The 27,464-nt window shown below is 45.7% G+C and overlaps 1 protein-coding gene across 15 annotated transcripts in view; it reads right to left on the bottom strand.

The window, feature by feature from the left end:
• Nucleotides 1-512: 512 nt before the first annotated feature.
• Nucleotides 513-27,464, bottom strand: part of LOC110524027 (OPA1 mitochondrial dynamin like GTPase) — a 59,765-nt gene continuing 32,813 nt past the window's right edge. For all 15 annotated transcript variants that reach the window (XM_090235179.1, XM_090235180.1, XM_090235183.1 and 12 more), the window contains 8 exons: nucleotides 26,216-26,368; nucleotides 25,936-26,044; nucleotides 25,226-25,446; nucleotides 24,650-24,766; nucleotides 23,888-23,981; nucleotides 20,011-20,121; nucleotides 2,832-2,904; nucleotides 513-2,282 (listed from right to left, as the gene is read on the bottom strand). In XM_090235179.1, coding sequence (XP_090091305.1) covers nucleotides 2,840-2,904; nucleotides 20,011-20,121; nucleotides 23,888-23,981; nucleotides 24,650-24,766; nucleotides 25,226-25,446; nucleotides 25,936-26,044; nucleotides 26,216-26,368 — 870 coding nt within the window. In that variant the 3' untranslated portion in view covers nucleotides 513-2,282; nucleotides 2,832-2,839. The remainder of the gene's footprint in view (nucleotides 2,283-2,831; nucleotides 2,905-20,010; nucleotides 20,122-23,887; nucleotides 23,982-24,649; nucleotides 24,767-25,225; nucleotides 25,447-25,935; nucleotides 26,045-26,215; nucleotides 26,369-27,464) is intronic.

Here is a 27,464-nt window from a genome sequence, read left to right as displayed (position 1 = left end):
CAACGACACACTAAACACAGCTGTCTAAAGAAGCGTGCTGTATACAAACGGGGTGGACATTTAAGTGATTTCATATACTCTCCCAACAAGCACAAAGCCAACTTTTTGTTTTCCTTTACCATTCAAGTTCTACATTACTCAATGTCGACAAATGAGATACAGACCTGAAGGAGGGCGCACAGGGGATTTCCGCAGCTCAGGATGATGCATACTATGTCTGCGAGGGAAAAACTAAAAGTCTTCAGTCAAAGGTCAGACCAACAAGACCGTCGTCCGTGCGGCAGAAGATCGCCCGCTGGGTATGAACTGTTCAACATGTAGAATCGCTGGGGTACGAACCCCCCCCAAAAAAACGACCACCGATGTTCTGGGGTCAGAGGCGATCAGACGGCCACCCCGCAGCGCTCGGCCGAGGTTTGTGTTAGCTTGTCTTGTCCTCAACACTTCGAGAACACTCCGCGGCAGCAGAAGGTAGACGGATGTAGTCAACAGAACATGGACATGACTTCATGGAAAATGCTACTTTTTTTTTTATTAACGTCAATTTGATTTTCACTTATTTTCTTAAACACAATCAAATCCGTAATAAATAAAGCACATCTGAAGGGCTATACCATGCAAACACCTCATTCTACAACATAAAAGAGAACTGTACGTGTTGAACCGACCGATGGATATACTGTTACAAGCACATTGAACTCTGATATTCCTCCCATAAGCAATAACAGATGCATGATTGGTATTAAATGTACATGTACACAACCCACATACACATATGAATGAGCTGGGTTAAGAATGCGACTAACTCCTTTAGTGCATCTTATCATGAGATAGGCTTTAGAAGGGGAGAGGGGAAAGAGTGAAGGGGAGAGGGGAAAGAGTGAAGGGGAAAGGGGAAAGAGAAGAGAGAGAGAGAAAAGAGAGAGAAAAGAGAGAGAAGAGAGAGAAAAGAGGCATAGAGATTAGGATGAGGTGGACAGAGGAGACGAGAGGGCTCAACAGGAGAGGAAGAGGGAAGAGCGAGAAAAAAGAGGCAGAAGATCATGGAGAGGCAGAAGATCATGGAGAAGCAGAAACAGTGAAAGTACGAGTCAAAGGAGGGGAGGATGGTGTGTGGTTGAGTCCAGTACCAGGAACCCAATCCGTGCTTTATCACCACGTTTGAATCGAGTGAGGTCACTAGCGTCCTTCCCCCACCAATGTGGTTCCATCCACTGCAGATTGAACTGGATTCTAGTCCAATAGAAACCAAAGCGGGATCTTTTCCAGAACGAACATGGTACAGAGGTTGCTTAGTCCCGTTGTGAAATGAACTGCTATCACATAAACTTGTGATGATGATGAGGTGCACACACACACAGAAGGTCCCAGAGAGAGGTACTTAGTGGGCTCGTGCACACTTCCTATCAAATAGCAGGCACAACTCTCAAATCAGGTCTGCTTCGACAAAATAAAAATCTACATTATATTGTGTGGAATAGATGAACCACTGTTAATATATGTGAGTTTTGGGAGGATGGCGGTTGACTGTTGTACCAGTGTGAACTATGGGGTTCAGTGACGTCGATAAGTTGTAAGAGTTGGACTAGAGCTAGCCACTGGGCTAACTAAAGTGCAATAGCAATAAGAAGTCCTCAAAATTCATGTACTACATAGGGAAAAGAGTGCTATTTTGGAAGCAACTCTCTGACCGGTGCTGAAGCCAATTAAACAAAGTCCCAACCAAAGGAAAGGAAGTGTGAAGAGAGAGAAAACCTGTACAACATCGTCGAGAGCAAGAGAGATGTCGCTCGGTTAGTCAGGTGGTGTGTAACTTCAAGCTCGTCTTTTTCCTCCCCGTCGAAAGAGTGAAAAGACGAGCAAAAAAAAAAAAAAAGAAGAGGCAGGAGACAGTTGTTGGATTGCTGTGTGTGTGAAGAGGACACGTCTGGTGAACACATCCAGGGCCTTTAAAGCCCTGTGGAGAAGGCATGAGGCTGTGATAGGGAGCCCACCCAGATCTGAGAAAGTGCTCGATGCTCTGCCACGCTGGTAAACGGACCCAGCTCAGTTTAAAAGGGCTCTGTCCGACACACTCCACTTCTCTTCCCTGTGCTGCGGCTCCTTCTTTCATTCCCCTCCTTTCTTGTCGGTGAGGTGTGTAAAGGGGAGCTGTAAGCTAAGCCATAGACATTAAAATCAGATTTGGGGGTGGGGGAGTAGTCATTTACAGAGGTGGAGGGGGTTGTTTTCTTTGATCAGTGCATTGCTTCTGGGATCCGCAGGTTTGCTTCCAATGGTTTCTGCAAAGACAAAGGGTGAGATAGTTCAAATGATTCCACAGAACATTCGTTACTGGTGGGACAGTGACACTATCAACCAGCAATGAGCTGCATCATTTGAATAGAAGCTAAGGGATGTGCATCTAGATACATGGGCTCCGGTACAGGAACGATACTTTTAACTGGAAACCATTTGGTGCAATTCAGAGTCAGAGAGAGACAGAGGTGCGTGAATGATGTAGTGTTTGGGCTGAGCCATAGGGCAGACTGAGCATGTACCACTCACTATAAGATTAGGGAGGGGGGGGCACTTTGTTTTTGTCCCCCAACTTTTTATTTAATAAAAACTTTCATTACCCACTGATTAACTTGTCAGTTAACGGCCCAACACTCTTAACCGCTGGCAAAACTCTGGAATGAGTAGGTGTGTCCAAACTTTTGACTGGTACTGTGTGTATTCACATGATTTGAGGTATGTTAGAGACATTTCTGTACAATGCTGGCCACTAATAGTCAATGTACTGTAGCACATGTGAGATATCTACAATGTGATCACTGAGAGTCAGATACCTGATGCTCTACTTCTCCTTGTGAAGAGCTTCTATGAAGGCTTCAAGTTTCTCCTGAATCTCACGGACTTTCTCTGCAGAGGAGGAAAGACCAAAGGGAGTGGGTTAGTTGAGAATTTAAAACAAACAGCGGATATGGAGCAGGGTTGGGTCAATTCCAAATTGAAGACAGTCAATTCAAGAAGTAAAGAAAAAAAATCTGACTTTGTGGATTTTTTAAAATTTTCAATGAATTCTCAACAAATTGTTTAATGTTTAAAAAGTTCATATTTTAGAATTTTTCAATTTAAATAACTTGCTGAATTGACGGACTTCGAAGTGACCCCAACCCTGATATGGAGCATCCAAGATGCCTCAGTTCATACAGTACGTCACAGAAAACCACTTGTGAGTGGTTGATTCTGCTAAAAGAGGCTTATTCTATTCTATTGTGTTAGTATTTGCGAGACAACCCAAGGAGTTTGAGATGTTTCTCAGAACCGTGGCGACCAACTACCAGTGACACAAGTTACAGCTCAAATATAAAAACGCGACATTTAAAATTTTACTGAGTTACAGTTCGCATAAGGAAACCAGTCAATTGAAATCCATTCATTTGGCCCTAATCTCTGGATTTTACAACTGGGAATACAGGTATGAATCTTTGGTCACAGATCCTTGCGACATTGAGCCATGCATTATCATGCTGAAACATGAGGTGAGGGCGGTAGACGAACAGCATGACAATGGGCCTCAGGATCTCGTAACGATATCTCTGTGCATTCAAATTGCCATTGTTAAAATGCAATTGCGTTCGTTGCCCGTAGCTTATGCCTGCCCATACATTAACCTCACCACGGGGCACTCTGTTCACAGCGCTGACATCAGCAAACTGCACACCCACACGACGCCATACACTCCATCTGCCCGGTACGGTTGAAACCGGGATTAATCTGTGAAGAGCACACTTCTCCAGCGTGACTGTGGCCATGGAAGGTGAGTCCACAAAACTGCACATTTTAGGGAGGCCTTCTATTGTTCCCAGCACAAGGTGCACCTGTGTAATGATCATACGGTTTAATCAGCTTCTTGGTATGCCACACCTGTCAGGTGGATGATTATCTTTGCAAAGGAGAAAAGCTCACCAACAGGAATGTAAACAAATTTGTGCACAAAATTGGAGAGAAATAAGCTTTTTATGCATATGAAACATTTCTCAGATTTTTTGATTTAGCTCATGAAACATGGGACCAACACCTTACATGTTGTGTTTATTTTTTGTTCAGTGTTCATAATAGCCCATGGCATACCTTCACAGTGTGTGAATTGTGAATTGTGAAACCAACGCCCTGAAATGTTGCAGAATAACAGACTTGTCACAGGCCATTGTGCCTCCACTGTCACCTCTTATTTCAGCCCAACAGCAGATGGTTCCCCACTGACAGCCCTCAAACCTAAAAAAAAAACTGACCACTTCAGTGAAATATTCTGATGAAGAGGAGAGTTTTGGGCCATTTCAAGTAAGCTCACCGCCACCACCACATCAAAGACCCCCCCTCCCCTCCGAACCGATGACATGTTATGTCCCCCCAGGCACACGTCTAGCTAATGGACGGGAGATACCATGACAACATTCCACATGAAAGGGAAAATATACTGGAGAAACGTTGAGTCACCACCTCCCGCCGTTGGGGTCGTTTCGAGGAGAAATCCGTCCATATGACAACATGTACTGTCACACGAGGGACTGCAGTAACAGAGACTCTTTAAATCACTGATTTAACAATGGCAAGAGTAAAGTCTATGGGCCAGAGAGAGAGAGAAAAAGAGGCCTATAGGGGAGTAGCAGTGCCAGCTGCACCCATCCTTGGCCCCGTCTCTCCTTCGCGCTCTATTCCAGTAGACTAATCCGACTGGAGCTGCCCCAAGCACAAACTCAAACAAAACTCTGAGGCACAAACTGCAACTCAGCTACTTCCAATCAGCCTCACGAGATGCAAATCAGAAGAGTATCTTCAAATACTTTTGACTCAAAAAGGTCGGAAAGCTTCAAAACCATAAGTCGCCTCGATTTCCACGGGGACAATAAATCATAGCGGTTTAGACATGGGAACAACGATGTCTTAAGTGTCCATTTCAGGTCAACACAAAAGGTGGGAGCTGCATGCGTGCTTTAGAGGGTAACCTCATCCTAGAGCGAGGGGCTCGTGCGAGACCCTTTGAAGGGGAACGGGTGCAGAGGTATCCCTTTCTGACGGATGAAAGGCACACGGCAGCCTTTGAGGACACGCGCGCGCACACACCTCGGAGCCCTGAAATATAACACTAAAAGTGCTGAGAAAACACTGACCTCACACAAACACAGTGGAAAAACAGCACAAGCAGTGTCAGAAAAGCACCTATCCCCCTCCTCTCTCTCTCTCTCCACACACACACACACACACACTCTCTCCTGGCAGGTGGCAAAAAGAAATTCCCCAGCCTTTGATACTCAGTAAACACGTCAGGGCACAATAGGGAGGCGGTAAGGGGAGATTACAACACCTAATGGAGGCATTAGGGCTGGGAGAGAGGGCACGCTGACACGGCTCCACAGCTCCACTACCACGGCAGGTGTGGCGAGGCTGAAACCTTACCCGGCTGGAGCCCCACTCTCGAACCATACCGCTCAAAAAGAAAGTTATGGAGCACACATACCGGGAGGAGGAGTGTGGGCCAGGATCCTGCCGCTAAACATCATTTCAATCGGATGAGGAGTACTAGCAACATCTGTCTGACCCAGACCCGCGGGAGAAGAGGGGGAAAAAAAAGGGAGGAGGAGAGGGTACATCAAAACAAGAGGGGAAAACCCCTGGCTCACCTTCAGAGCGTCACTGCTGAACGGAGTCTAGATGTGACTGTGACACGGGAGCTATTGTGTCGAGTTAATTGCTCGATGTGGACCACTTACTGCAACAGGTCAACCACAGGGGGTAACCTTACCTGAAGTCCATTTTACAGTGTTTTAGCAGTTCTCTTACCTTATAGCTGTAGGAGGTCTCAATATATATTTTTTTTACCAGAATTTGATAGGTAAACGGTCCGCAATTCACTTTAATTTATAATGGTGTTATAAAGAAGGCCCTGCCATCTTGCGGGAGAAAAGCGAGGGCACGCACGGCTCTGAATGGCAGCTTTCAGAAAAAGCCAATATTTTGGGCAGCAACAGTGAGAAATAGATATTTATTTCTCTTCCCCATCTGTTTGTCCAACAAGACGACAAGGGAAAGAAAAAGGCCACAACAAGGCGGCTTTCCTTTTGAGGCGTACGGAAATGCAACACACGAAGTGGACAGAGTCGCCGTTCCTTGCATGTTGCCTCAGAGGAATAAAAAAATATAATCTATATAGGCGCATGTTTACCTAAGAGATGAGCCCTGAGACACTGCTATTCAGCCGCCCTCCCCTTTATCTCGTCATGAATATTCCAATAATCCTTTGGCCTCTATCCCAGAGGCCCCTTTTCAGGGGACTCCGGGCCTTTCCCAATCCCCTCTTTCAGGTCCCTCTCTCGGCTGATCTCCACATGAAATTATCTCTCTTTCACTCCCACTCTGCTGAGCTGTAAAGGCTGTAAGCCTTCGGTGGCCGGAGCAGGAGAAGGGACTGAGGGAAAATCCTTTAATTGACCTGTAATTAGACTGTGAAACAGTGTGGTCCGGGCTGAACAACTGCTCCATACAGATGGAGAGAAGAGAGACCGTAATCTCTTTAATATGGGGGATGCCCCTCTCTAGAGTTTGATGTGAAAGGAGAAAGGCAGACGTTAGAGAAGGGAGACTGTATTAGAGAAAGTGTCAGCGCAAGGCTTTCTGTGGGTAACGTTCGGTGCCAAGACCAGCCCCTGTTGTTTTTGCATGGTGCTCCGGTCCAGCATCAGCCAACTCAAGACAGGGCCGAGTTCACTGCTTGGTCAGGAGGCTCCGTCCCAAACTGTCATCATTCAAAAAAATGAAATGAGTTAACTTCTCTTGTCACAAGCAAGGTTACAGTCGGGGGGGGGGGGGGGGGGGGGGGGGGTGATCCGACTCTTTGAACGTCTGCATGCGCAATCCTGTCTTGACTGAAAGCCGATCTCTTAATGCAACAAGCAGAAGAGCGGGCCGTCGCCATGTCACTTGACTCGTCTCTAAATCTGTATTGTAACACGCTATAAAAACGTAAGGGCTGCAGGAGGCGGACGCAGAAAGCGGAATGTCGTCGGGCAAAACGCGCCCCGTCAGTGGCAAAGCCATGAATCAGGGCTGGCTCTGGAGGGCTCATCTAGGAACCAGATGTTTGAGGAGAGCAGAACCAAGGAGTCGAGCCCGGAGCCTGAACAGGTTCAACCCGGGGTCACCAGAGGGGCCAGACTAAACAAAGTAGCAGAGCGGGGAAAACAAACGCCAGGTGAAGACGAGCTGTGTAGTTTCTTGTACAGTTTTTATTGACAGACATCGACACAGCTTTTATAAAAGGGCGAGATGTCAACAACTAAACTGTAAAATTGGTTAACGAGCAAAATCTGGAGATTTCATTTCCTAAGTGGATTTATCTTAGCTCGCGGCACACTACTGGATTCAACAGGTTTAATGTTGGAAAACAGCAGTGTGATCAAACACAGAGGACGATGAATTTGAGAGGGTTTTGAGAAAAAGGAATCCATACACGTCCCATATTTCTTAATTCTTCCAACAAAATCATAACATCACTGATCTTACTTTACCTGGACACGATTGAGACTGTATTTCACATACCAGCGCAGAGTAATGACAAGTCTTTTATACTGTAAAAACTGTGCAAGACACTCAAGCTGGAAATTCAGAAAATATCTATGTAATTTGTGAGTTGTTTTGGGAGGGTTGTAAATCATGGTAAAAATCACAGAGAGCCAGAGTTCCCAGGCTTCTAAAGCCAACCTTTTGCACTCAGATGGTCTGTACTGCAGCTAAGTAGCCTGGATAATCAATCTTACTGGGTAATGTCGGCCTGATAATCTCGGGGTGACAGAGTGTTTATGTTAAATCACTGCCATAATCCCTCAGAGCCACAGGTGTGGACTGCCCGCCGCCGAGCGCCCGGGCGTGTGTGAACGCGCACATAAGCAGGCAGACAGACACATTGAACAGAATCAACTGTAATGTGTTCAATACCAAGGCATAGTCTGACTGTGGCACACAGCACATCCATAATCAGGGTCGACACCTTGGAAAGAGCCCCCCCCCCTCCAGCTGTCTCTCCGTCTCCACGACTTCTATCACACGCAGACGAATCTGGGAGGTCCGACTCATGTCAGTCAGTCCCGCGAAGGTAAGTACCATGAAGGAACAGCGCTGATCCCAAACGAACCACAGAGACGGCCGACGACACCCATCAGAACACACACACCACTCCAACTCCCTCCGCTAAATACGGCTTTCCAGCTGGTCCTGAGAGAACACACACCTGTCCCAGTGACACATAGTACAGCAAAAACTGCAAACAAACATTGAATTCCTTAACGCCACCACAAGAGTGAAATGTGTCATTGCAAGCACAATCAAAACACCATCTCTGAAAACATACATCAAGTTTATTTTATCTATAACCAGGATATCATCCAACCATTTCACGCAGAGGAATTACCTGACGCATGGGGGGGGGGGGGGGGGGGGGGGTCAGAACCGGCCTGATAGAAACAGGAAGTATTCACAAAAGTCGACGGCTTTGTAAAATGAATTAAGCAAGAAATGTAGGAGGAAGCCATAAATTCGAAGTAAACTTGGAACTCCCACTACGACTCGGGAAAGCTTGCAATTTATTAGGCTACAGAAGACATGGTGACGAGCTTGAAGCTTCTTTCCAATAAACATTGAGGGTCTTATTCTGGTGACATGATGTGCAATGCTAGGCTGCCATTTGACAAATAAAAAAAAAATCTCACTCTAACCCATAATAATCTCATCATGTTGGCTAGCCTAACTGCACCGTATCTGCGAGCTGTTGGCTAAAGCACATGTACCAAGACCAAAATGGGCACATTGTCCATAAAACGCAACAGTTTGTGTGAGTTGAAAATACGTCTGGAAATTTCACCTGTATTTTTTATGTGGTACATTTAAATGGCAAAAGTGTTTTTTATGTGCACTGTGTCATTACGCAAAGCCTTTGATGTGCAAAAAGCCCGTTTGATGGGAACATCGCTGGCGGGAAAACTGGCATATTGTTTTGATGCAGGTTTTAGAACTCGTATTGAAAATCTGTCGCCAATAGGATGGAAATCTAGCTATTGTCAGTGGGCGATGGGAAGAAGTCTGATAAAATAATCTAATACACAAAAACGAGAAGACCTGGCAACTTAAAGCATTCAGCAGTAAACGTAATCCAAATCTAACCCCTGGTAGCCCATGTGCAGGGAAGACATTGAGAAAATCCCCCATTTCATCTGTTCAAAAAAAACTAAAAACTAAAAAACTAAAAGAAAAGACTTAAAACAGACGGCTCTATTTTTACCATGCGAGGGAGGAAGTGTGTGGTTTTCCTATTACCGCATCCTCTTATTCGAGCCGTGGACAACTAACAGGGGCCTAAGTGTGTGAACAGTAACGGTGCTGTCAGACAATGCATCCCAAATGGCATTCTAATTCTCCATATAGAGCACAACTTTTGACCGGAGCTCTATGGGTCCATGGTCAAAAGTGGTGCGCTACATAGGACATTTGGGAGACAGACTGTGTCTTGAGTGACAGGAGGATCTGCAGGAATGGGGCCCTTGGGGCCCTGCTGGGAGGGAAAGAGACGGTCGGAATCCTCACTGGGCGCTCATCTGTCCCACATCACGACTTCCTCCACTTCCTCTTTTCCCACCGATCACTCTGTCAGGAGCACCAGGGACGTGTCTCTACACTCCTCAGAGGCTTCCGTTCCTTGTAACCTTTTCTTGATGATCACTGATAGGTGACAGGTAAGGTTGCGTAAACGTGTCCCCCAATGGCCTGAAACAGCTTCCATTGCCTTGTACTTCTTTCACACACATTAGTGCTTTCATTTGTTGCTTTTAGTGGTCTTGGAGGAGGCAAGGAGAGGAGGGTAGATGAGCATTGAGACAAGGCCTGGGAAAGGCAGGTCCAACAGCCTACCCCGTCTCTTTCTGTCTGAGTCTCTGATAGGGTGGACAGTCTCCAAAAATGTCCCCTGCCCCTTTATCCTCCACACTCAGGCAGAGCAAGGAGAGATTTACAACCATCCAGGGACTGCTGCTGCGGGGCCTGTGAAACAGATGCAGGGGAATAGGGGGATGGGGTAAGGGCGCGGGGTCACCAAAACACCAGGGATGTGTCGGAGGGAGCGTGGACAGCCCGCCCTGGCTCCCAGCCTCAGCGAGGAAGGAGGGGACAGGGGGAGGAAAAGGAGAGAAGGATGAGGGAGGAGGTTAGGAGGTCGTGATTGGGACTGGGAGCGGCTGGCTGGCCGGGTGTAGGGAGGGCCTCTGATCCAGCTGTTGGGAAGACGGAAGTTGTTTCCTCCACTGGCTGTCAGGGAGGGGTATAAACAGTCCTCTGTCAGAGAGGAGGGGATGGGGGGGCAGACCCACATGTGCTTTTAACATCAGACATGCTCCCTGTTCCTTCTATGTAAAATAAAAATAAAAAATAAAAAAACACAACACAAATATGTGTACACATGCGTTGCGTGTGAGCTTGTGCGTACCGTGTGCGTGCAAGAGCCCATCCATGGTCGGGAGTTTGGTGTGTGTGAGAGAGCTAAGACAGGAAGAGAGCTGGCTGCAGATGAAAGGATAGACAGAGCAGTATGTTTTAAAGCGGCGTTATGACAACTCTAAATGTAGTGTTTGTCTACTCCCAGCCCCGGAGAAAATGGACAAGTTGGCCCAGAGTCAATCTTTGATGTTTCCTCTTTACGAGAAAACTTCTAAACTAGCACTACAATTAATGCCAGAGTCTGAATCCCAGACGGCACCCTACTCCCTATGTAGTGCACTACCTTCGACCAGGGCCCATAGGCCTTCCCATTTGGGGCACAGTCAGAGGATATAGGAAAAAAGAAAAAAATACTCAGCTTTGAAAATACAGCCTCTAACGTCCATTTATGATAAAAGCACTTCTTTCACCATCTATTTGTCTATGTGAGGACATGAGGGGAAAGCCGACAAAATGCTTTTTTCAAACCACCAAATTGATGTACAGATCTAGAGGAGAGTAAAAGCTTAACCTAAAGGGGCAGCCAATTCATTTGCCAATGCATTCAAACACAACGGGGCCCTTGAGAGAGCAAGAGCAGCATCAAATGGCCCCTAAGTGATTAAAGGGACAATTCGAGATCCGAAAAATAAGACAGTGCCACTTGTTCTGGTAAAATGGCTGAGGGACTGAGGATTGGCAAATCTGCAAAGGACAAAAAAAAAAAAAGAAAAGAGCTCCAAATCAAACGTATAGCCCCAAGCATCCTCCCATGTAAAACGCAACAGTGTGATGAAATGTTGCTCCTCAGGAATCCAGAACCCTAGTACAGGCAACAGTACATAAAACTCATGGACATGCTACGTCGCTCCATACACACGCAACAGACAAGTGCCATCTTGTCCTACGGCAGATGCTTAGGCTTCCTCTAAGAGGAGAGAGCAAACAGATAGTGTGTGTGTGTATGTGTGGGTCAGGGGCGGGGCATTTCTGCTGTGACCTGCCGCCCAGAGCAAACACAGTAAAACCTTGCGCGCACACACACACACCTAATACTCCTATAGGTCTTCCACTACCACAGGAGGAAACAGAGGAGCACTTCTCACTGAGCCTCGCTAATCACTCCAGAGGAAGAGCAGCTCAAAGGAGAGGAGGGAAGGGAGGGGGGGGGAGATAAAAGGGATAGAGGGAGAAGATGTGAGATGGAGGAGTGTGTGAGGGCATTCCACGGAGCAGGTCCAGACAACCTAGAGTGCTATTGTACACACACACACACACACACACACACAATACCAGTACTAAGCTCGCGGGGAGAGCTAGAAAAGACCAAGGGATGAAGGTGAAGAGAAGTGCGTATGGTGTGTGTGTGTGGGTGTGTGTGGTGTGTGCACGCACGCTGGCATGTGTCTGTGTACAGGAGCACTCCGCCTGCCTGTGTGCTGTGAGACACGCGCTCTCCATCAATGTGACAAGCTGCATAAACACCCGCAACTTCCCTTTCAGGGCCACAACTTCATGGCATCTGAAAAGCAAAGGCTTATGCTTTCAGAGAGGAGGGAGACCAGAGCGGGCGGCGTTCACACAGCACGTTCTCCCATCATGAGGAGTCAAAGGAGTGTCAGTCTGTCACAAGGCAAAAACGATAAAGGCGAGAGAGAGAGATGGGGAAGAGGGAAAGAGATAGCGAGAAGGAGAAAAAAAAAAGAGAGATGGAAAACAGAGCAAGGGTTAAAGAGAGGCACGTAGACAGAGGGAGAGTGTGTATTCTTGGGTTGTTGTAATTGAGTTGTGTATTACTGGAATTAAGGCAGCAGCCCACATCCAGTCAGTCGTCTCCTGACGGGCCTGCAGTTCCATATTAGCACTGGGCTCCTTTCCAGGGAGGGAGAAGAAGAGGAGGCATCATGCCATGCAGCTGCTCTGGCCTGTGGTGCGCTCCTCTTCTCTCCCCCTCACCCACACAAACGCACCCCCCCCCCCCCCCCCGTACATATACACACACACACGTCGCTTCACCTACACACACCCTGCACCACTGTTAGTACTCCTACGATCCGCCTCCTACACACACACCTCCCCCGTGTGAAACCTGAGTGGCACTGGGCTCTACCTGTCTGCTGCGAGTAGGGGCAAATCGCTCTTAACACCAGACTGCCCCAGGGAGCACATTTCTGCCTTTGTTAAGAGAAGTGTGCCCCCCCCACCCCCCCTCAAAGCATGCTGCCAGGTGAGGCTCAGGTCGCTTTGAGCAAGAGCATTGAAATAAAGTTTCCCTGCCCTCCATTAGATAACCCCTGGCCTGGCCTAATATCTTTATGAGGGGACATCCTCTCCAGCCTTCAGATGACGAGTGTGTAACAACACCATGTTCAGTTTCTCTCACACACACACACACACAGCTAAACTGGTGGGATCTCCTCCTGTCGAGTCTTGCAGGGGGAGGGGCCAGACAGCACACAGGTGTGCGAGAGGAGAGGCCCACGTCGGAGTTCAGCCAAACATCACAAGACGGCCACTTGTATCATGTCTAATATCACCATTAAATACATTAGCTTGATATTTTCTATTTACCAGGAAAAATGTATTGGATCTCATTGTATCATACGTGGTTAAAGACGACCCTCAGGTGACTGTTAAGACTGTTGGATGAACGAGAGCCTCAAATTAATTTTGCCCGGGGCCTGCATTTGGCTTCGCGGGCCTGTAGTTTGGAACTAGATGGAGGGTAGAGTGGTATCCAGATGTTCACACCGTCATACCGTTCCTGTACCATACCGCGGTATACGGTATTACCGGCAGTGCACACAAGCGGTGCCATTTTTTTCCAAATGTAAAAATAAAATATCATAATACACATATTTAAGAAGCTGTAACCAAGAAACTTGATCTTGCAATCTAGCCACTAAGCTAGCAAGTTAGCGAGCCAACTGAATAGCTGGAGCCCTGAGCTGGTGATCATTTATTTGGCACATCTCAGATAGGGCTCCCGAGTGGCGCAGCGGTCTAAGGCACTGCATCTCAGTGCTAGAGGCGTCACTACAGACACCCTGGTTCGAATCCAGGCTGCATTGCAACCCGGCCGTAAGTGGGATTCCCAATGGGCTGCGCATAATTTGGCTCAGTGTCGTCCGGGTTTGGCCGTCATTGTAAATAAGTATTTGTTCTTAACTGACTTGCCTAGTTAAATAATAATTTTTAAAAAAACAGACGCTTTAGGGTGCCTCAAAATATACGTTTTTAAAAAGGTATTGAAAAACCATACCGTCGGAATTTAAAAATACCCCAGTAGACACAGTATACCACCCAAGCCTAATTAAGGGGAGAAATGGCAAAGAAAATAGCCTAACTTTATAGAGAACTCCAAACTTCCAAGTTGGACTTCGGCACTTAGTCTTGTGCCTGTGCGCTGAGCCCTATCTAAGAGCCCAGTAGAGTCGATCTGGTCATTTAGAGTGATGGGCTCCACTGCCCTTCGGAGACCTCCAGGGCAACGTCCCAAACGGCACCCGATTCCCTATATGGTGCACTACTTTTGACCAGGGCCCACAGGAAATAGAGAGTGCCAGTTGGGACACAGCCCCCTCTAGCACACATCTAGGTCTACATTACAGACAGACAACCAACTCCACACTGTCAGACGGCTAACCAGCACGATCCTCAACTCGTACTACATCTAGACCGACAACCTTACATGAATGGATTGAACCCATTTGACCTAACGTAGCTCGGGTCTTCAAAAAAAAAAGTGCTCCGCAAACCGTAAGGTTGGAGTGCAGAAGCGTCGGTAAAGTTCCAATGAACGTTTTGGAGTTCAGGAGCACCATGGCTCAACGCCTTGTTACACAAGGTAGTGTGGTCGATACCCGCTTTGATAGTGTATCTTACATCCATTCAGAACCCCTATCCTCCTCCTGCACAGCTTTTGATGAAGTGAAAGTATTCTGAAAATCAGCCTCGACTCCTGAAGCATCACTCCTCCTCGGTGCCTCCGAGTGACAAGAGGACGTCGGAGGAGGAGGACAAGCCCAGGCAGGGAAACTCTCTGCGGGTTGTCTGGCTTGCAGGTAACCTCCCGTCTGTCTCCGCCAACATGGGGTGTGACCATTGTGTTCCCAGCCCCACCACCCTCCCTCCTCAAACACTCTGGGAAGGAGTCGGACGTCTGCATCCCAAATGGTAGCCTATTCCCTACGTAGGTCTAGGAACTCCTCTGTGATAGAAGCAGGGGACGAAGAGAGGAGCGTCTTCTCGTTTATTCTATTCCTCTCTGTTTCCCTTCTGGTGGTTGGGTGAGAGAACATGACCCCCATAATAGGAAGTGAAGGCAGCCCCTTTTAAACTCAACCTAACAACTGATGTGTGTGTGTGTGTGTGTGTGCGCGCGTACGTGCGTCCGTGAGGGTGTGAGTGAGGGAGAGTGAGGGTGTGTGAGTGAGTGAGGGTGTGTGAGTGAGTGAGGGTGTGTGAGTGAGTGAGGGTGTGTGAGTGAGTGAGGGTGTGTGAGTGAGTGAGGGTGTGTGAGTGAGTGAGGGTCTGTGAGTGAGTGAGGGTGTGTGAGTGAGTGAGGGTGTGTGAGTGAGTGAGGGTGTGTGAGTGAGTGAGTGAGAACATGTGTCAGTGCTTCCCCAAAGATTGTTTTCAGCAGCAGTGGCAAAAGTAGTGGGTGGGTGGGGGGGGGGGGGTTGTGGTCACTTCTGCTGACTTATACTTTGTATAACTTGTCACTTATCTTAAAGGGATAGTGCGGGATTCATTATTTATTTTTTTAACAGTCAAATGAATTACCAGATACCATTTGAATGTCTTTTTATGCAGTTTGAAGGGAGTTGAAGGCAGTTTCATGAGCTATTGCTAGCTATGGACAATGAAAGGAACTCTATGGAAACACCTAGCGTTCTAGTTGTTCACATAGACTTCCAGTTATTGTGTTAATGCTAGTTTGCAGCTAGATATCCCTTTAAAAAGCAGAAATATTTATAAAAAATAAAATAAAAAAACATTTTGTAGTGGCGACAACGATTTAACAGCCACAGGGCTATAGGTGAAACACGGTGGTGTTTGTGAGAGTGTGTTGTGTGTGTGTTGAAGAAGGGTCAAACAGTCGAAAGAGAGGCGTGTATGTGTGTTCAAGGCAACACCTGAATGCCAGTCTAGCCGGCAAACACAGATAGGAGCCAGACACAGCAACAACCATATCATAGCTGCAAGTGGAAAGCGCCGTCAAATGCACACACCTTTAACAAACTAAACTGAGGAAGAACTAACAATAGGCTAGCGCGTGTGTTTGTGTGTGTGCCCTCATTTTTTCAACTGTGTGTGTATGTGTGTGTCATGGTAAATGGTGTGTGTATGTGTATGTGTGAGCACACGTGTGTGTGTTGGAAACAGAGAGGACAAGGCATTGGCAGGGTGGCAGCACGCCTCTCTCATGCTGCTCCACTAATACACTTAGCAGGGCTTCACTAAATAAGCAGGCTACTGTAGTGTGGACGCCTCAGTCTGTCACTGCACAATAGCCTGTTATTATGGGCCGCTCTCTCTGCCTACCAACAAAGAATGACCAACACGGAGCCAGTTAGCAACGATCCACACACACACACACACACACACAGGCTACTGTAAACACCCACACACTTTAATACAAGTTAGCAACAACCCCAACACACACTCTGTCAACAGGCCTGGACTTGTCTTTATTGGTATAGTCCTCTGTATGACTAACGGTCAGTTCCTGGGGGAGGGTCAGAGCGTGTGTGTGTGTGTGTGTGTGTGTGTGTGTGTGTCACGGCCAACAGCATATGAATTCTCTCCCAGGGTCTCCCGTTACCACGGTAGCAGGCACAAACAGACAGGAACAAGGCCTAGTGACTCATTGCAGCCCCACTGGCATACCGGAAAGAGACACACGACTGTGACTATGCCTGCTCCTCAAGGGTAGGTATCGTATTGACCACGAGTCGAGACAGAAGTACATGTGAATACGCACAGAAAACACATACAGTGCTAACAGACAGGTAATTGTGTTGACCACGAAACACACACACACACACACACACACACACACACACACACACACACACACACACACACACACACACACACACACACACACACACACACACACACACACACCTCTGAATATGTATGAAATCATAAACAGATAAAACATTGAAAGCTAAGCTATATCACACACCAACGCGCACACACCCACCCAAGGACGTGTTTTTTAATTCACACACGCCGCAACCTTTGATTTGAGACTCAAAATTGAGCTCAGGTGCCTTTTGTTTCCGTTGAACATCCTTGAGATGTTTCTACAACTTGATTGGAGTCCACCTGTAGTAAATTAAATTGATTGGACATCATTTGGAAAGGCACACACCTGTCTATATAAGGTCCCACAGTTGAAAGTACATGTCAGGGCAAAAACCAAGCCATGAGGCCGAAGGAATTGTCCGTAGAGCTTCGAGACAGGATTGTGTCAAGGCACCGAACTGGGGAAGGGCACCAAAAAATGTCCGCAGCATTGAAGGTCCCCAAAAACACAGTGGCCTCCATCATTCTTAAATGGAAGAAGTTTGGAACCACCAAGACTCTTCCTAGAGATGGCCGCCCGGCAAAACTGAGCAATCGGGAGAGAAGGCCCTTGGTCTGGGAGGTGACCAAGAACTCGATGGTCACTCTTAAAGAGCTCCAGAGTTCCTCTGTGGAGATGGGAGAACCTTCCAGAATGACAACAATCTCTGCAGCACTCCACCAAATCAGGCCTTTACGGTAGAGTGGCCAGACGGAAGCCACTCCTCGATAAAATGCACATGACAGCCTGCTTGGAGTTTGCCAAAAGGCACCTAAGGACTCCTAGAACATAAGAAACAAGATTCTCTGGTCTGATGAAACCATGATTGAACTCTTTAGCCTGAATGCCAAGCGTCACATCAGTAGGAAACCTGGCACCATCCCTACGGTGAAGCATGGTGGTGGCAGCATCACACTGTGGTGATGTTTTTCAGTGGCAGGGACTGGGAGACAAGTCAGGATCGAGGGAAAGAGGAACGAAGCAAAGTACAGAGAATCGTTGATGAAAAGCTGCTCCAGAGTGCTCAGGACCTCAGACTGGAGCGAAGGTTCATCTTCCAACAAGGACAACGACCCTAAGCACACAGCCAAGACAACGCAGGAGTGGCTTCCGGACAAGCCTCAATGTCCTTGAGTTGCCCAACCAGAGCCCGAAACTTGAAACCGATCGAACATCTCTGGAGACCTGAAAATTTCTGTGCAGCAATGCTCCCCATCCAACCTGACAGAGCTTGAGAGGAACTGCAGAGAACAATGGGAGAAACTCCCCAAATACAGGTGTTCCAAGCTTGTATCATCATACCCAAGAAGACTCGAGGCTGTAATCGCTTCCAAAGGTGCTTCAACAAAGTTCTGAGTAAAGGGTCTGAATAGTTATGTAAATATGATTTCATTTTTTTTAGTAATGATCTAAAATTTCTAAAAACTTGTTTTTGCTTTGTCATTATGGGGTATTGCGTGTAGATTGGTGATATATATATATATATATATTTTTTTTTTTAATCAATTTTAGAATAAAGCTGTATAACGTAACAAAATGTGAAAAAGTCTAGGGGTCTGAATACTTTCCAAAGGCACTGTATGTACACAGTATTAGTCAAAAATGTGGACACCCTACTCATTCAAGGGATTTTCAGAATTTCTTTACTATTTTTTAAAATAAGTGTAGACATCAAAACTATGAAACATATGGAATCATGTAGTAACCAAATAAAAGTGTTAAAGAAATCAAAATATATTTTATATTTGAGATTTTACAAAGTAGCCACCCTTTGCCTTGATAGCATTGCACATTCGTGGCATGGTCTCAACCAGCTTCAAGAGATAGTCACCTGGAATGCATTTCAATTAACAGGTTAACACAATTAACATCGCTGCAGATTCTGGTTAAGTGTGCCTTGAATTCCACAAATTAACTTTTAACAAGGCACACTTAACCAGAATCTGCAGCGATACACCATCCATCTGGTTTGCGCTTAGTGGGACTATCATTTATTTTTCAACAGGAAAATGACCCAAAACACACCTCCAGGCTGTGTAAGGGCTATTTGACCAAGAAGGAGAGTGATGGAGTGCTGTATCAGATGACCTGGCCTCCACAATCCCCCGACCTCAACCCAATTGAGATGGTTTGGGATGAGTTGGACTGCAGAGTGAAGGAGTGCTCAGCATCCGTGGGAACTCCTACAAGACTGTTGGAAAAGCATTCTTCTTGAAGCTGGTTGAGAGAACGCTAAGAGTGTGCAAAGCTGTCATCAAGGCAAACGGTGGCTACTTTGAAGAACCTCAAATATATATATATATATATATATATATATATATATACACAAAATAAAATAAAGTTATTCTACAATGTAGAAAATAGTAAAAATAAAGAAAAACCCTTGAATGAGTAGGCGTGTCCAAACTTTTGACTGGTACTGTATATTCAAATGGGTCATATAGTGCACTACCATAGAAAAATGATACTATGACCATGTTGAAAGTTATAGAAGCACACTCAGGCACTGTCACTTTGCTTCCTCTGTTATCAGTGTGTGTGTGTGTGTGTGTGTGTGTGTGTGCACGTCTGGGCTTGTCGACACTCCACTCGGCCGCTCCACATATTGCTGTGTTTAATCAGCAGAGCTTCTTACCAGAGAGCAGAGCTGGGCTAGTCGACATGACAGGCGGCGGGCAGCACACTGTTACCTAAATGCTGCTGCCAGACACTCTCTTTCCCGCTCTTTTGCTTACCACCTCCTTTCCCGAGAGCAGCAATTAAAGTCTCAAGTCCCAAGGAGAGATGAAAGAGAGAGCGAGAGAGTATGTGTGTGAGTGTGAGTGTGAGTCCATATGCGCATTCACGTATCTTGAAATAGAGAGCGTGTGTGTCTGCTAAGTTCCTAAAGTGTAAGGTCATGTAAAAATGTGTGTGTCCAGAATGCACATGCGTGTGGCGGGGGGGTATACAGCAAATTAAGCTACGCAGTGGTCAGAGCGTTGTCTAAGACGTCAGTGCCACGAAGCAGACATCCCACTGTTAGCGGTCAATCCGTAGCAGTAACATACAGAGGATGGTCAAGCTCTTCCAATGTGCTGACATATGGTGAATGAGAAGACTTCACCTTTCCTTTTCCACCACTGCCATCTAGTGGCGTCTGGTACTATGCAAAACCACACGGCCGTCAAATCGGCGAAAGAGAAACGCACAGCCAAATCCATCATATTCAAAACAATATTTGTTCTTCCACTAGGTACCATAATATAAGTGATCTATTCGTTAGTAAGGCATAAACAGGAGGGACCACAAATGTGACTGTACCATTCTGGTTAAACCGAAGTGTGTGTGAGTGTGTGTGTGTAGCTGGTGTGTGTGTGTGTGTGTGTGTGTGTGTGTGTGTGTGTGTGTAGCTGGTGTGTGTAATATGTGTGTGTGAGGTGACTCACTGAGGTCCTCTGCCAGCTGTACTCTGCGTCCGGTGATGAGGTGAACCTTCCTCTCGTTGTCCTCACCAAAGTCCTCCAGCACCTCTTTCACGTTCTTCTCCAGGCGCCGCACTGAATGTGTGAACACACACACCACAAAATGTCAGACATCAAAGACACAGCAAACATAGACCTAGACAGAGCCTACAAAACATTAAGAACACCTGCTCTCTCCATTACACAGATTGACCAGGTGAATCAAGGTGAAAGCTGTGATCTCCTATTGATGTCACTTGCTATATCCACTTCAATCAGTATAGATGAAGGGGAGGAGACAGGTTAAAATAAGGATTTTTAAGCCTTGATACAATTGAGATGGATTGTGTGTGTGTGCCATTCAGAGGGTGAATGGGCAAAAGACAAGTGCCTTTGAACGGGGTATGGTAGTAGGTGCCAGGAGCCCCGGTTTGCGTTAAGAACGGCAACGCTGCTGGGTTTTTCACACTTTCCCGTGTGTATCAAGAATCATCCACCACCCAAAGGACATCCAGCCAACTTGACAACTGTGGGAAGCTTTGGAGTCAACATGAGCCAGCATCCCTGTGGAACGCTTGACACCTTGTGGAGTCCATGCCAGACGACTTGAGGCTGTTCTGAAGGCAGTGGGGTGGATAGATATAGATATATCTCTATGTATATCTCTCTCTCTCTATATATGTATATCTCTCTCTCTCTATATATATATATATATATATATATATATATATATATATATATATATATATATATATATATATATATATATATATATATATATATCTATCTATCTATCTATCTATCTATCTATCTATCTATCTATCTATCTATCTATCTATCTATCTATCTATCTATCTATCTATCTATCTATCTATATATCTATATATCTATCTATATATATATATATATATATATATATATATATATATATATATATATATATATATATATATACACATATATATATATAGAGATATACATAGAGATATATATATATATATAGAGATATACATAGATATATATATATATATATACACATATATATATATAGATATATATAGAGATATATATATATAGAGATATAGAGATATATAGAGATATATATATATATATAGATATATATATATATATATCTATATATGCCTAGAAATATGGAGCAAGTGCTCTTTGGACAGGACAGTTGAGCTTACAATAAGGCTGGGTGATATATCAAAATAATTTGATTAATTCAAATCTATATATTGTTTTTATGAGCGTTGTTCTAAATGTTGTCTTTTTGGTCTCGTCTCCTTCGTTCCTGTCTGCGCTGGGTGCACCTTCCCATTTACACCAGATATCTATGTAATGACGAGATGCTCATGTCTCCGCCGTAACAATGGGAGTCGTTGTTCCAACGGCGGGAAGGCAAGCGACAAGCTGAGGTCCAGAATAAGTCTATACAAACACCCTGGGGTTATTTTGGACAGAGTGAAACCTCTCGCGTCACCTCTTCCTCTCTGTTCTCTCACACACACACACACATACACACACACACGCGGTATCACTTAGTGCTAGCAGCATTTTAGCCTAAGACTGTTACACCAGCTGTCTATTGCACATTTATAAAAAACAGACTATTCATAAAGAACAATTATATCAGAAATTGGCAAGTCATTTAACATCCTGCGAAATAAGGTAGGCCACTTGATTTCAACATCTGAACAAAGTAGACCGGCTGTTCAAACAGTCGGAGATGGACAGTATGTGTGAATAACAATTCAACTGTTCTGCCTCGTTAGCTAGAAAAATAGATTCAAGTTGGCTTAACTTCAAATATAGAAAAAGATTAGCTGGCTACTCACTAGCACGTGGGCTTGTGCTTGAGAGATTGTTCAGACCTGTGTTAACTTGCAACAAGAAGTTATTCATTATTAGTGAATGTATTATGCATGGTTCTGGTTAAATCTGTACCAGAAAGGGCATTTTCATAGACTTGAAAGCCATTATATTATTACATTATTAGTGGGTCTTATGTTTGGTGAAGCATACAGTACACACAGAAAGTATTCAGACCCCCTTTTGACTCAATCTACACACAATATACCAGAATGACAAGGCCAAAACTGGTTTCGACATTTTTGCAAATGTATAAAAAATAAAAACATTATCTACATACGTTTTCAGACCCTTTGCTATGACTCGAAATTGAGCTCAGGTGCATCCGGTTTCCACTGACCATCCTTGAGATGTTTCTACAACTTGACTGGAGTCCACCTGTGGTACTATCAATTGATTGGACATGATTTGGAAAGGCACACACCTGTCTATATAAAGTCCCACAGTTAACAGTGCATGTCAGAGCAAAAACCAAGCCATGAGGTCGAGAGGAATTGTCAGATGATGGAAACAAATGTATTAGGAAGGGTACCAAAACATTTCTGCCGCATTCAAGGTCCCCAAGAACACAGTGGCCTCCATCATTCTTAAATGGAAGAAGTTTGGAACCACCAAGACTCTTCCTAAAGCTGGCCACCTGGCCAAACTGAGCAATCAGGGGAGATGGGCCTTGGTCCCACTTGGTGTTGGCCAAAAGACACCTAAAGGACTCTCAGACCATGAGAAACAAGATTATATGGTCTGATGAAACCAAGATTGAACTCTTTGGCCTGAATGCCAAGCCAATGCCACGTCTGGAGGAAACCTTGTAGCGTCATACCCAAGAAGACCCAAGACCGTATTCGCTGCCAAAGGTGCCTCAAAAAAGTACTGAGTAAAGGGTCTGAATACTTACAGAAATGTGATAGTTTATTTGTAATCATTTGCCCAAAAAATCCAAACCTGTTTTTGCTTTGTCATTATACTGTGTATAGATTGATGAGAGGGGGAAAAAAACAATTTAATCAATTTTAGAATAAGGCTGTAACCTAACAAAATGTGGAAAGAGTCAAGGGGTCTGAATACTTTCCGAATGCACTGTATATTTATCGTAAAGTATAATTTCACGAGCTCTGAATTCAATAGATTATTGCTGTCTGTTTGAAGTGCAGTGGATTTGACCTTTAATTGTACCATCAACTTATTTCGAGATTATTATTTTTTTTTTTAAATGTGATATACTGTGAAGTCCATAAAAGTTTTAGACATGACTTTTAGGCCATATCGCCCAGCCCTAGCTTACAGCACATCTGGTTCCACCATATAGCTCAGCTAATGGCAGTAGCTGCATCCCAAATGGCATCGTATTCACTATGGGCACTGGTAAACAACTGTGCACTAGGTCAAAAGTAAGGCACTATGTAGGGAACAGGGTGCCATTTGGGACATGGGCTATAATTCTTCTGTGTCTGCTACCTAGCTCCCCAGTACACCGTAGCTCACTCAGACTGAGGGTCAGACTGAGGGCAGACATTCTCCGTTCAAACTCTATGACTCAACGAACTGTTCACCGTCCCTCTCATTTGAACCAGTTCAGAGATATAAAGCCTTCAGTTTCAGGCCGGTGGGGCCGGTATGCAGCTGCCTGCCTGTATGCTCTAGTGAGGGCTTGTGTGTTGGTACATGACAATAATATTGACCATGGGCGGTTGGTTCTTCCCTGCTAAGCCCAAGTTCATTGTAGCTCAGTCTTGGATGACCCCACCCAGTTCTGCCTAGCCCAACGTTAGCTAACTCATGATAATCAAGCTAGCCATGAAGCCTATGCTGGCATGGCAATCTCTGCAACGACGAACACAGGAAGTCTGTTCCACTGGTTTCCAGTTTGATTTCCACATTTTGTAACGGCTGAAATCCCAATTTCCAGCCCTATACCCCGGTCCCGGCCCTATACCCCGGTCCCGGCCCTATACCCCGGTCCCGGCCCTATACCCCGGACCCAGCCTACCCTCTGTGTTGGTTAGCTGCTGTCTGAGCGTGTTGGCTGTGATAAGCAGCATCCTCTGGATCCTCCAGAACAGCACTACGTCATTGCACTCCAGCTATGGAAGAAGAGAAACAAGACTGTGAAAATGAGATAGGGTAGAAGTGACACGCATGGTTTTTACTGCAGGCAGGGAAAAGGGTAGTGTCGCTCGATGGACAATGCACTACAGTCCAAAAGGTGCGTTCAACAAGGGAAATAGTTCTCAAACCTTTTCTAACATACAATGACACGTTCCATTTATTTTGTGCTAACTGCAGCGTCAATGCATCAATGCTGCGTAATAAATTCTGCAGTCAAACTTTTCTCATTATGTAATGCAATTTTTTACTGAGCACGTGTGCAACAACAGTTCAACATTCACCTTGTGCTTCCACTTCTGTCAAGTCTACACATACAGTTGGATATATCCAACATATGCACCACACAGAACAGCGTCTGCAACGCTGCAAGGCAAACGGCAGATTCCATTGGAAATGAACGTCCTTCTGATGTAGGCTATTATATCGAGTAAGAATTAATAATCCTTACAAAAAATGAGCTATTTGTGCCTTCACCGTAACATTTTGGAACGTTCATTCAAATCAAATCCTTCAACTGAAAGTGTTACTATGGTAACATGTTCGCCGAAACGAAAGCCTTGTTGAATTCACCTCAATGTGTCTCTGAAATCTTAGTTGAGAACAGCTACCTCTGGCAGCTTGCCTTGGAGCCGAGGTCACTTACCTCCGAGTCGACAAAGTGTCTCTGGTAGTAGTAGAAGCCTCGTCTACACAGGTTACAGTGCTGCAGGGCCTTCTGCAGGAAGTGACGCCTGTACAGTTGGTGCCACGTGTCCTTGATCTGGAACACAGGAAGTAGTAGAGGGCCAGAATGCGAGAGGGACAGGCTCTGCTTCATGGTGTCTTGGGATGTGGGATAGGTTGTGTGTGTGCGCGCATCTAAATTCTATTTGATTTTAAAATTAACCCTTATTTTACCAGGTAAGTTGACTCAGAACACATTCTCATTTACAGCAACGACATGGGGAATAGTTACAGGGGAGGACGAATGAGCCAATTGTAAACGGGGGATGATTAGGTGGCCATGATGGTATGAAGGACAGATTGGGAATTGATATACTTGTGTCTTTGAGTACTCATCTCCTCTATCAGCAGTGATCTGAAAACACAATACGACTTCCACCTGCCCAGTTCCTCAATAAATGCATACGTACTTATTGCAAAGTTATTACATGCATTCCTCCACTGGAGTTTCTAAGACTTGTGACCAGAAAATGTGACCAGAGTTGGTCTCCCTCACCAGGGCAGGGTCCACCTCCACCCCTCGGCCCTCCAGGTTCTTGCGGACGGTGGTGACCTCGTCGTTGGCCAGGTAGGCCGTGTGGTCCTCGTGGAGCTTCAGCAGGCGCTCCAGCTCGTTTCGGGTCTCGTTGCGTGTGTGCTGCTCGGGCGAGCGGTTCTTCCAGCTCATCCAGCGCTGCTTCCAGTCAGGACCCACCATGTCATTTATCACAGAGTCCGCTAGGAGAGACACACAGAGGTTGTGAGATCATAGTATGAGAGGTAGTGTAGAAGCAGACAGGTGCAAAGAGGGAGGGAGGGAGATTAGGGTTGTCACGATACAGTAGCGCGACCCTCGGAAGTATCGTGTTAAGAAAACAAAACACGAAGCGGATTTCATATCTTGAGGAAAACAGTCCCGGTGTTAGAAACAAACAGCATTATGTTGTCACCTAGAGTCACATTTGTTTTAATTGGCGAGCTATAGCACCCACAATTTTACATGAAGTATCTTTTTAATAGGACCATAAGAGTTTAGTCTAAATCCTGTTTCCTTTTTTCGCCACGGAAAATCTGGTAACGTGGTACAGCGATTCTGGTATCGTGACAACCCTAACAGAGAGAGACAGGTGCAGAGAGAGGGAGACATACACACATCAGCAACACAGGCAGGGAAAGAGGTTGATCGTAAAGGCAGTAAGCCACGGTGAAGGTGAGTGTGTGACCTACTGTCTTTGAGGCGTGCCTGCAGGGTCTCCTCCATGAACTGGATGGCCGCGTCCCACTGGGGCTTGTCTGTGATGGAGCGGTCCTCCAGAGCATTGTGCTGGATCACCCTCTGACAACCCACACAGACAGCAGAAAGGACATTACGCACAAGGGGAGACAGGAAACCTGGGCGTACAATAATGTTTGCCTGCTGTATGTGGTTGAATATGCGAAAGAGTAAAGAGTATTGCGATGTCAGTCTTTTTACTCTGTGTGTGTGTGTGTGTCCATGTTTAAGTACCAGGCTGTCCATGGCCCTCTCGTTCCACTTGTGCCTCTTGATGCTCTCGTCCTTCACCGCCTCCTTGAGCTTGTCAAAGATGTCGTCCTGGTCCTTCCCTTTATACTCGGCCATAAAGCGGGCGAACTCCTCCTGCAGCGTCTCCCAGGCGACCTGGGGGGGGCAGAGGAGAGGATCGGGCCTTGTATCAACACAGCACCATGGCCAGCTACAGAGACAATGCCACAGTATTCGCATACCGTTACTGTCATACCAATCAGAATGGTCACAGACATAGTGATTGCGAGGAAAATGCAAATTTGGAACAAAAAGGACATTATTGACGACCACAGTAAAACCATCCATCGCCAATAATAATACATTTGTTTCCATCATCTGAAATAATCACAACAGAGAGTCCTGACAAGACAAACAATTCCTTATGACATTTACAGTGCATTTGGAAAATATTTTGACCCCTTGACTTTATCCACATTTTGTTACTGCCTAATTCCAAAATGGATTACAAGTTTTTTCCCCCCTCATCAATCTACACACAATACCCTATAATGACTAAGCAAAAACAGGTTTTTAAAAATGACCGCAAATGTATAAACATATATATATATATTTTTACTTTACTCAGTACTTTGTTGAAGCACTTTTGGCAGCGATTACAAACCTCGAGTGTTCTTGGGTATGACAGTACAAGATTGGGAGAAACTCCCCAAAATACAGATGTGCCATTCTTCTCTGCAGATCCTCAATCTCTGTCGGGTTGGATGGGGAGGGTCGCTGCACAGCTATTTTCAGGTCTCTCCAGAGATGGTTGATCGGGATCAAGTCCGGGCAACCCAAGGACATCGAGTCTTGTCCCGAAGCCACTCCTGCTTTGTCTTGGTTATGTGTTTAGGGTCATTGTCCTGTTGGAAGGTGAATCTTCGCTCCAGTCTGAGTGCTCTGGAGCAGGTTTTCATCAAGGATCTCTGTACTTTGCTTCGTTCTTCTTTCCCTCGATCCTGACTAGTCTCCCAGTTCCAGGAGGCTGAAACATCCCCACACCATGATGCTGCCACCGCCACCATGATTCACAGTAGGGATGGTGCCAGGTTTCCTCCAGACGTGATGCTTAGCAATCAAGCCAAAAAAATGTATTAGACCAGAGAATCTTGTTTCTCATGGCCTGAGAGTCCTTTAGGTGACTTTTGGCTAACTTCAAGCAGGCTGTCATGTGCATTTCACTGAGGAGTGGATTCCGTCTGGCCCCTCT

Source organism: Oncorhynchus mykiss, chromosome 5 (genome assembly GCF_057628025.1).
Source record: "Oncorhynchus mykiss isolate SJ-2025 chromosome 5, ASM5762802v1, whole genome shotgun sequence".
NCBI classification, from domain to species: Eukaryota; Metazoa; Chordata; class Actinopteri; order Salmoniformes; family Salmonidae; genus Oncorhynchus; species Oncorhynchus mykiss.
Note: the sequence above shows the minus strand (reverse complement) of the source record. Positions and strands in the feature narration are given on the sequence as shown.